The following is an 11,422-nucleotide window of genomic DNA, read 5'->3' as shown; positions in this document are numbered from 1 at the left end:
GTTAGATATGATTATCTATATTTTAAATTTCATAACAGGCCTAAGCTAGTAATTAGGTTTAATTCCAAAGCAGAAATTCCAAAATACAAAGCCTTATCTTACACATACTACTCCACCCTTAAGTACATTATAGCCTGGACCCCCATAAAGGATGCTTAATGTACATTCTTATTAGGTTTCACATTACAAGTCATGGGCTATATATTTCAGCTGATCTGTTCAGACTCCTGTTCTGGTTGGGGAGCTCCTGTTTTCAGCTGCTTTCTGAACCGTTCCTGCCTCGTTGCTTATGTTTCCTGACTTGGAGCGCTGAGGAAACACTCTAGGCTGGATATTCTTTGTTAGGATCACTTACTCTAGGAGTGATATTTATGATTAGCTTTCACCAGGACCCAGCCAGGCGAACGCTAAACACAGAAACATATCCTAAAGCATAGGCACCCAATCCAGCATGGCCATAAACTAGTAGGTATAGCTAGAATGACAGGCCAGAGCCCTCTAAGCTAATAAGCAAGGGGGAAGAAGCAGCCAGAGCCAAGCACCCAATTTTGGGGAGATGCTGAAGCCAGCTACGAATACAACAATTCCTATGTGCCTAAAGCTCATTCGATGCTGCAGTCCTGTCAGAGTTAACTTTTTCTCCAATTTATGTAAGGAAATTCATATCAATCAAATATGCAAGATATGGCATTGTCATTTGCATAGAATTTTCAGATTTCTGAACCTTGAGCTTTAACAGATATACATCAGTGAATAATAATGGAAAGAGTGTGATGTGAAGGTCACAGTGACCACATTTAAGTACCTCACAATTGAGTCTTCCCGGAACTCAATGTTCATTGTGAGAAACAATTTCCTTCAACGATGCTGAAGGCTCAGAATATTCGTGTTAGCAGGCCAGATTTTCGTAAAGGAACTGCAGAACTGGTTGACATCTCTCAGTTCCTCCAGCTTTGGAGTCACTAATACATTATGGCCCCTTCTAGCTTCACCAAAAGATATCCATTTGGGTTGAAATTTCTCATACTAAATTTCATTCATATCCAAGGCAAGTTGGAAAACTCAACAGCATCCAATGAGCCATTTTTGAGTTATGCAGCTGTAAAATGTTTCCAACTTCCTGTTTTAAACTGCCTCCCACATTTCCTTGTCAAATGAATTCCTTTAATAGCTTTAAACATAAATCTTGCTGTGCAGTTAGTCCTCACTAAGGACATGGGCTTTGAACAGGTTTGAAAATTTTTTTTTTGAATTTAAAAATTCATAAATACTTTAAATACTAATCTCATTTAGAAGCCTGAGTTTAGATAAATTGGATCTGGACATAATCTCACAGTTTAAGATGGTCCAATATGATTTTACCATGCTTAACATTGACATTTCTTGACTCTCCTGGAACCCTTGACTTCCTACTCAGGCTAATTGTTTTTCTTTAACTTTTAATTCAAATGTTACACACTTTGTGCTTTATGTCCCCAGAGTGCACACCTGTTACCTATCAATTTCAAACTGTGTATTCTGGAGCACTGCAGATAGACTCATATGCTTGGCCTCTTCTGAAATCATATCAAAGATAGGAGAGATAGTTAAGATTCATATTTCTTCTACCTTTAAAACAACATAGGAATAGGCCTGTAGATCTGAAGTCCTCTCTGTTGAGCTTCCCTGAATCATACATTTAAAATATCTCGTATGTATAGAAGCACTGTGTTTTCTGGGGCATGCAGCCACAGAATGTGCAAAACTTGATTTAAATCTGAATAATAAATCTGAAACTGATTTGAATAATAAATGAACTGTGTTGACTCAAAAAAGGGACCTGTTCATTTTTGTAGACAGCTCAATGACAGGCCTCTGCTCACTGCACTGCGGTCAAAGAAACTCATGGAAAATTCTCATATGAAGCGATTCAAGAAAGGAGATGAATAAGAGGGGCCATATTTAAAAAATGGTTTAGAGAGGGTAGATTGAGACAGGGAGAACAGAAGTTTCCCAAAAAGAAAAGGAGTACTTGTGGCATCTTAGAGACTAACAAATTTATTTGAGCATAAGCTTTCGTGAGCTACAGCTCACTTCATTGGATGCATTTGGTGGAAAGCTTATGCTCAAATTAATTTGTTAGTCTCTAAGGTGCCACAAGTACTCCTTTTCTTTTTGCGAATACAGACTAACACGGCTGCTACTCTGAAACCAGAAGTTTCCCATAACACAAGAGCGACAGGACAGTCAATGAAATTGAGAGGTAGGAAATTCCAAAACAGATAAAGGGAAATACTTTTTCACACGTGTTTAAACTGTGGAAGTCGTTGCCACAGGAAGCCTTTTCAGGCCAAGAATTTAACAAGATTCAGAAAAGGACTGGACATTTATGTGGATATCAAGAATATCCAGACTTACAATTAATACATTTTGCGAAGAGAAATTTAAACCTCATGTTTCAGGAATTAAGACACAGGATAAGACTTAATGTTGGGGGGCAGATTATTTCACCTCTGCCTTCTGGCAGTTTTTCCACCTCCTCAGACATCTGGTGATGGCCATTGTCAGAGACAGGATACTAGACTAGGTGGATCTTGGGTGAATGAGTGGTCTTCAGAGTTCATTTCTCAAAAGTCAAATCCTTTTGGCATCCTCCTCCACACTAATGACAAGCCTGTAACCCCACTTTAAGCTGTAAAGTCCTTTCAATCCCTCTTCCCAATACCAACTGTCACCCTTCAGGACTGTTTCTCCTGGCAACCTAAAAGAAGCTTTTCTCTAGGAGCCCCCCACCAGCAGGGGCAGCAAAAAAGGAGGTTTTGGGACTCAGAACTCGCATCATGTATTAGTTCCCAGCAGTAAACCTCACTAATCTCTAACCCTAGTAACAGGCATTTTACTTTATACATATATTTTAAAAAAAAAATAAAAAATAAAATAAAATGAACGCAATAGCTACCAAAGTTAAGCTACCGAAGTATAACACTATCAAGCTGCAGTGATGGTCTAATAGGCTGCTCCGAGATTGCCAGTTCAAGATTTAGTAATTTTAAAAAACCTCCTTTATGATTACTTTTTTTTTTAAATAGAGAGACATCTGCCTATATATAAAATCTATATATTAAAATAATCTTCTTATCTTCATGTAGGGAAGCCATCAGGATATTTATGCAACATGCACCACTGCCCTCTGGCACTTCCCTAGCAGAAATTAACTGGAAGCACAATAAAGCAATCCCAGCCAGTCAAGGCAGTTCAGTCAGCAGCACTTTATGATCAATGCTATAGAAAAACCAACACTTCAGCTGATAGATGTAACATTACCAGAACAGAACAGAATAAAAAGAAAACAAATGAACTCCAAAGATTGAATCAGATTGTTTATTGTAAACAGGGTAACTCTAGCACTCTGTCATACTGGCTGCGTCACATGCACCCAATTACACATCAACTGCTCAAAATAGCACTTGCAAAAATTACTGCAATCTAATAATTTATGGTTTGTTACATAAACTTAATTTAACAAGCACTGAAACGGAATTACAGTGTATTCTAGGTAGTCTGTTATTGCTTGTAGACACTGCAGCTTTGGATCCATTCAAATGAATCCATTAATATGCCTGAGTTAACAAACTGTACTGCTGTATCAAACTCAGAAACTGTAAAATGCTGGAGAACACTTAAAAGCAATTAAAAGTTGCTGTCAGGCTACATGAGTTCCCACTTTCACTCCAGAACTTAAAAAATACTAAATGTTCTTTTCTGGAAAAAATGATTTGTGGTACTGTGTTAAATATAACATCACTCCAGTTTTTATGTATAGATATATGTGTGTGCGCATGCACATATATAAATTGTTAAAATTTGAGTTCACATCACTAATTATAATTTTTTTTTTTTTATACAAAATAGAGGCCATTTCATTTTTTTCCCCCACCATAAGAGTGCTATGTTTAAATACTAAATCCCAAAAATATATAATTTGTATCGTGTGCAGTCAACATTTATTTTTTAATACCTATAATACAAATAATCTTAACCAAAAGGAAATTATAAACAAAAAAATGCATTATGGGCAAAGCAAGCCATAACGTATGAAACATTCATGAAGAATATGGTAAAGAGTAAAAAGTAGCAGCATTTCATTTTTTTCCTATAGTGTGTTTATATTTTTTCCTTCACGCTAGAGAGAAATGCTATTGGCCTCCATTGACAACAGGCAAACATCACATGGAAACAGCACTTTTCAAAATTATTCTTTGTAAACAGTTTATGCTGTAAACTTTTTAACAGCATTTAAGTTGATATTTATTCAATTAAAGCAGCATTTCTTGGATAAATATAAACTCGGGCCCTGATTCTGTAAACACTAAGAGCATGTAATGTTACTCGTGTGAGTAATCCCACTGAAGTAAATGTTTTGCTTTATTCATGTGAGTAGTCCCATTAACCTCAATGGGCTAATGGCACTACTCATGTTAGTAAAGCAACACATGTATTTAACTATATGCAAGATTAGGGCCAACGGTTCAGGTTCTGTTAATAGTGGGCAAAGTCTCAAAGATGTTAATGGTATTTATGGTATTAAGTGCTATGCCTGATAAGTGTTCACATGATTAGGCCCTTAAGTTTTCAGTGTTTAGCACATCCTGCCCTGCCAAACGTGTACAGTAAATTATACACATCAAAAGGCAAGATAGTCTTAAAATATTTTGTTACATTACTAAACTAAAAACTCTTTTTAAAATCCTTTTTGTACTTTATGGCCTAATCCTGCCTTCTTTACTGAGGCAGAACCACCACTGAAGTCACTAAGCTCAGTAAAGGCTGAAGAATTGAATTCATTATATATTATTCTGGTATTTTCTTTATGAATTAAAATTATGAATTATACATGTGCCAACTGTGTTTCTGTGCTGATCTTGTGATATAACCTGAATTAACTAGTGTGTTGTGCTGCTGTTTTGTTTTGAATGTCTGAATGACAGAAAAAGGAGTGTGAAGACTGATCATCTAAGCCATGTAGCCCTATACAGGAAACTCAATTGATGCATTCATGGGACCAAACTTGACTTTAGCTGTGCTTATGTCAAAAACTAAGGCTCTGATCTAGTAAAGCACTTATGCACATGCTTATAGTTATGTGCATTTTTAAGTGTTTTGCTGGATCGAAGCCTAATATAACAATATACTGAGCAAAAAAAAAAAATTGGCGACCTCGTCCAGTTTATGAACAACTGGAAACAAAGATTATGTCAATTAAAAAAAACCAATTTTTATTATTCAACCAGAAGGAAACAACTCAGAGCAACCCTGAGAAATTGAATGAGGTATTAACAATCAAGAGACAAGCATAACACTCACAAAAATAAGATGGACTACCCAAGTGTTTCCAGCATTTTACTAGTTTGAATATAAAATGTCCCCAAATTTGTATATAAAGATTAAAACCATGCCAATATATTTTATTACTCTTCTTCTGTTAAAGACAACTCCATTGTTTATTATTTTGTTGCAAAATTTCCTCTTTTTCACTGATCTACTTAAATCTTAAATAAAAAACAAGTTCGTTGCACTGAAGATCAATTAAAAAAAGGCATCATTCAACACTTTATCCTTCAAAAAATGTCAAAGCCTCCTTTTTATGAAAAGTTTTGCTCTGCCCTCCCCCCCCAAAAGGCTTAATACTTTTTTTCTTGAAAAAATTATTTAGAGCTATTTTCAATGGCCTTTTGCAAGAACAACATGGATATTTTAAGCAAGATCAGTTTAGTCTGGAGGCTTCTTCAAATTCTGTTATCAAAATGAAAATTTTAAGGGATATACTATTTTAAAAATATATTGCATCTACAAGAGCCTTTAATATTCTGGTTGATTTTGGTTTTCAACAGTTGTTTTGTAATATAAATGACACATGACTACAACTAATTTTCTAATTCTCTGTATCCCTATCACACCAATAATGCTGAATGAACCAAGAGTGAATCAGGGACTCTCAGAAGGGACAGGATTGTTTATCTTAATAATCTTTAAGATGTTTGTTCATGATAAAACCTCTTGAAATTAATTCCTTTGCATTTCTTTATCCATTGGGATTCTTCACAGTTTTGAAGCCATGGCATTGATATGTGGTTTCACCAGTGGAAAGAGTGGTAGACTGCGTTTGAACTCGGTCATATTTTGAATCACATCAGGCTGCAGAGAAGTTTATTTGAAAAAACAAAAATAAAAAACCTTTGCTCAATATCAAATAAAAAACATGAGAAATGCTCATTTTCAGATGTTATCACTTAATTGTTCTATCCACATACATACAAATCCTATTTGTTCTCTTTTGCCCTGAAATATCAGATCATCAGTTCCTCAAAAACAGCATTACTCTTACACTCACAACATTATAAAATGGCTTTTAAGCTTTGAACCCAATCAGAACTTTTAGATTTAGTCTAAATTATTTCAGACTATATTTAGAATACATTTATTCCATAGCGTAGGTGCTCAGCATATAATTACCTACTTCCATCTACTGCTTCTACAACGGATTCAGAGGGACAAAGGCAACTGGAAAGCCCAGCATAAAGCAGAAGTTTCCTCTTCTGTTTCGAAACAGGGTAACATCCACACGTACAAAAGCAGGCAATGTGTTTGTAAAAAAAGTAGAAGCTCTGAGACAGTTGTGAGCCGGAACCTCAATTTGTAATTATAATGTCACAGTCAGGATTTCAAAAAGTCTGTAGCCTCACTCAATGCCCATTTTTCTATACTATCAACTAATTTTTTTTTTTTTTTTTACCTGAGGCAAGGGGGGTGCAGGTGCCAGATTTACGTCATTTTGGCTTGGAAATTCTCCAACAACAGGACCTATTAAACAAAATTAACTTAGAAAGACTGCAGCTTCTAAAATATCTTCTCAAAGGAACTACTTCTTAAGTTAGACAAGTAGCTAAAAGTACAGTTTATGAATTTTAAGATCCCTTCCTGTAGCTTTTGCTTAGCAGAACCCACCACCTAATTTATACTCCTAAATATCCCCGATCAATAAATAGTTAAGAGGGTTTGAAATAAAAAGACTTAGTGAACTAGTCAATACCACTTTGAATCACCTTCTAGAAGAATCAGCGTTTAACTGATAGATACATATACTATTGACTGAATTTATGTGGAGCAAGGATAACATCTCGTCGCCAGTTACAACAATCATACATCTGTGTTCCCTATATATTTTCCAGGGGCTACCCAACATCCTACAACTATTGCTCCCTTGTGGCAGACAGACCACTCTAATTTCATTTTTACATTTTAAAAGCACATTTATGTTCTTGCTACTCATGCATTTTATTAACAGCTAAAAGAACTTAATAAAGGTCAGTCAGTCATGGAAGTTAGAGATGGGAAAGTTACCTTAGACCCTCAGTGTCACAACACACACACAACCTGACGCAAATTGACAAATGATTTTGCACAAAATGTCATGGAAAATTTTTCACCAATCTTGCAGATAATTAGTGAAACCATGTTTTATTTTTTTACATTTTAACTCTAGAGAGGAACAGGATAGTTGATAATAAATGACAACTGAGTCTATTTTCCAACTGATTAGTTAATTAATTGGAAATAAAATCTAAATAAAAATTAGTATGTTTCATATTACCAATTGTAGGATTTACATATTTCTTTCCTCAGAAATGCCCCAACAACAGACTGACATTTCACTGATGATCAGAACAGTTTATTCCATTTCTACACAGACATACTAAATATTTTATTTTCCAGAGCAAGATGTTTGCAGGTTTTTCTTAGTGTCTTGTTATTAAAAATAGAAGAAGAAGTTGTACATTTTAGGACATACCATTTTAACAGACACTTCAGAATGGGTGAAGGAATGGCAGGCTCATCATCTTTATTGTGTCTGGAAACCCACAACTATCTGAACATCCCTCAAATGAACTATTTTTAAATATCCTTCTGGAAAATACCTGGGTGAAAATACCTTCCTCCAAGAAGCCATAAACCTCCTTTCCGAAATTTCATTTCATAGTGCATTGTACTTGTACTGCACAACATACTGCTGTATTTGTCTGACTTGAACAGGAATAAATTTAAAAATCTATCAGCGTTTATCTATGCAAATCTATGCAATACAATACTTACAGGAATCCATTTCCCTTGAAAGGACGTGTACGGATACCTTGTGTCTCCTAGGAGCATCTACTGCCAACATCTCCTACAGAAAGCAGCAAGGTCAGTTATTCCACAACAGAATCTAAGTGACAGCTAGCTTCTATCAGGAAGGGGAGCCCTATATGTTGTCTATATATTAGAAGTGATGACACCCATTTAACATGCAACTTTAGTGGTAATTAATGTTAGAGTCAAATTTTGATTCTTTAAACCCTTGTTGGGCATGTCCCTGGAATTTTAACCGAAGTTCCAGTCCTTCACAGCTCTTAATGATTTCAGAACTGAGCTGCATGAGAGATCCAGTCTCGTGAAGTTCAGAAGCTCCAAGGAACTAGCGGTGAAATGCTGGCTCTGTGGAAATCAATGAGAATTTTGCCATTGATTTCAATGGAATCAGGATTACACACTAGATCTTTCGTCCTACAGAGTTTCTACAGAGCTGTAACAGCAGAGCCCAGTAGCCTTGGGGAAGCACATCAACCGTGAGCACAGATGTCAAAGTCAGTTGGGCCAGCTCACCTAACTATGTAAACGTTTCTAGTGTCCCTTCCTGCATCCTGGGACAACTGGATAATGATACACTGTGTATTAGCACAAACATTAAAATGGACTGAAAGAAATCTATTCCAACTAGATGGAGTACTGGTACCTTGAACCACCATATAGGTTATCACTTATTAACCATCTATTAAAGAAATCTCTTTTAGTAATTTTTAATTTGCGGTCTTTGATTTTTAATAGGTCTCTGTGGGTTTAACTAATTGATACATGCAGCGTAGTTGTAGCTGTGTTGGTCCCAGTATATTAGCAAGACAAGGTGGGTGAGGGAATCTCTTTTATTGGACAAACTTCTGTTGATGAGAGAGACAAGCTTTCAAGCCGTACAGAGCTCTTTGCCAGGTCTGGAAAAGAAACTTCCAGTCTCACAGCAAAATGTGAGGCGAATAGATTGTTTAGCATAACTAGTTAAACATTCTCAGGGACCATTCTCCCACCATCTGCCCATTAAACTCTCTCGGGAACACTCCCACACTAGCATCAACTTCCTGGACATCACAATCGGGTTGAACAATGGAACTCTACATACAACCATATACAAGAAACTCATGGATCACCACATCTACCTTCACAGATCCACTAACCATGCCAAACACACTAAGGCTTTGCCTACACTAGCACTTTTGTCAGTCAGGGTGTGAAAAAAACCACACCCCTGACCAACATAAGTTTCACCAACAAAAGCACCGATGTGGACAGTGCTATGTTGGCGGGAGATACACTTCCGCTGACATAGCTACCACCACTTGTTGGGGATAGTTAATTATGCCAGCAGGAGAGCTCTCTCCTGCCAGCATAAAGTAGCTACACAAGAGACCTTGGAGTGGCACAGCTGCAGCGGTACAGCTGTGCTGCTGTAAGGTCTGTACTGTAGTCATAGCCTAAGAAATGTGTTATCTATAGCCAGGCACTCATACCACAGAATATGCACCTTAACAGACTTAAAACCACCTTCCCCAAACAAGGACACTCCTCCTGAGAAATACATCACATCCTGGAATGGGCACCCAAATACCCAGAGAGAACTTGCTTCAATAAAGAAACAAAACCCTCTCTGACCGCACAACTCTAGTTGTCACCTACCCCCACACGCACTGGAACCCATATGAAGGATCAAATAACTACAGCACATACTCGATGGGGACCATCTTAAAAAAAAAAAATCAATCTTTCTTGAAGCCCCTCTTCTGGCCTTCAAACAACCCCCCAACCTCTCCAAGCTCAGCATCAGAAGCAAGCTCCCCACAGACCAGGACACAGAAACTCAAAGCAGCACCATACCCTGCCAGAACAATAGATGCAAAACTTGAACACATATCTCCACTGCTTACAATAACCAACACCTCCCACAATACACCTTTCAAGATCCATGAATCCTACATATGCCTATCACAATATGTAGTGTACCTCAACCAGTGCATTAAACGCTCCAACAACAATTGTGTGGGTGTAACCGGACAATTACTATTCTCTCAAATAAACTCACACAGGAAAATGATAAAACCCAAAACACTATATCACCTGTGCGTGAAACCTTTTTCACAAAGTTATCTGACCTATCAGTCCTCAACCTCAAAGGAAAACTCAACAACACTTACAAAAGATGAGCCTGGGAGCTTAAATTCATCACTGTGCTAGACAGCAAAAATCATGGACTGAGACACCGGATTTATGGCTTATTACAACAATCTGTAACCCACTAACTCCTCTTTTTGTCCTATGACTGCAGAGGTATTGATGGGCCACTTACAGTATGTGTTAGCTACTTACGCTAAACAATCTGTTCCACATTTCATTTTGCTGCGAGGCTGGGAGTTCCTTTCCCAGATCTGACAAAGAGCTCTGTGTGGCTTGAAAGCTTGTCTCTCTCACCAACAGAAGTTGGTCCAATAAAAGATACCCCCCTCACCCACCTTCGCTCTCCAACTAATGTATGTAATGACTATATAGGCAAGGTAAATCATTAAAGAAAAATAACTTGATAAATAATTTGTTGTTTGAATCAGCCTATCAGCAAAAGACTAACACCATTAGTCAAATTATAATGGGAAATTCTGCCAATACATGGGTCTTACAATTTGTCTAGTTCTCATAAGAGTCCATAGCAAAATTAAAATAAAAAGCACAAAAAGGGCAAATCTTTGCAAGCACACTCAGAACAATTTACTACTCTATAAGAAAACAAATTCAGCTCATTTAAAAAAAAATGTATTTTCTGCATGAACTGATAACATTTACGCTGCAGATGGGGATGAAAGCATATATACTTCAAACACACTAACATGTGTCATTGCAGTCTCATATCATTCTTAAAGATATGAATAAGTCTCTTCACTATTTTCTACTTTCATGAGTTCTCAATAATCAACCTCTACATATCTACTGAAGAAGCATACCTCTGCCTGGTTAAAGGAAAAGTAACTTTTTCCATCTGTCCTGGATGTGTTAGATTTTGAGTTTGTTTTGTGTGCACATCTCACCAGTCATTTAAGATCCATAACAGTTTCCAGAGAGATATTTAGCATATTCTGCTGAAACCTGACTTTAATCTCTCTGGAAAGTTTACTATATTTTTGTCCTATGACTGCAGAGGTATTGATGGGCTACTTACAGTATGTGTGAGCTACTTATGCTAAACAATCTGTTCCACATTTCATTTTGCTGCGAGGCGGGGAGTTCCTTTCCCAGATCTGACAAAGAGCTG

General features: G+C 37.0%; 1 protein-coding gene across 5 annotated transcripts in view; it reads right to left on the bottom strand.

Annotated features, from left to right (window-relative positions):
* Window positions 1–3,913: 3,913 nt before the first annotated feature.
* IDE (insulin degrading enzyme) overlaps window positions 3,914–11,422 on the bottom strand; it is a 98,013-nt gene continuing 90,504 nt past the window's right edge. For all 5 annotated transcript variants that reach the window (XM_043519584.1, XM_038408834.2, XM_043519583.1 and 2 more), the window contains 3 exons: window positions 8,131–8,203; window positions 6,773–6,840; window positions 3,914–6,174 (listed from right to left, as the gene is read on the bottom strand). In XM_043519584.1, coding sequence (XP_043375519.1) covers window positions 6,079–6,174; window positions 6,773–6,840; window positions 8,131–8,203 — 237 coding nt within the window. In that variant the 3' untranslated portion in view covers window positions 3,914–6,078. The remainder of the gene's footprint in view (window positions 6,175–6,772; window positions 6,841–8,130; window positions 8,204–11,422) is intronic.

The sequence above is a fragment of the Dermochelys coriacea genome, chromosome 7, assembly GCF_009764565.3.
Source record: "Dermochelys coriacea isolate rDerCor1 chromosome 7, rDerCor1.pri.v4, whole genome shotgun sequence".
Classification (NCBI taxonomy): Eukaryota; Metazoa; Chordata; order Testudines; family Dermochelyidae; genus Dermochelys; species Dermochelys coriacea.
The sequence above is the reverse complement of the archived record's forward strand: the minus strand, read 5'-3'. Positions and strand labels throughout refer to the sequence as shown.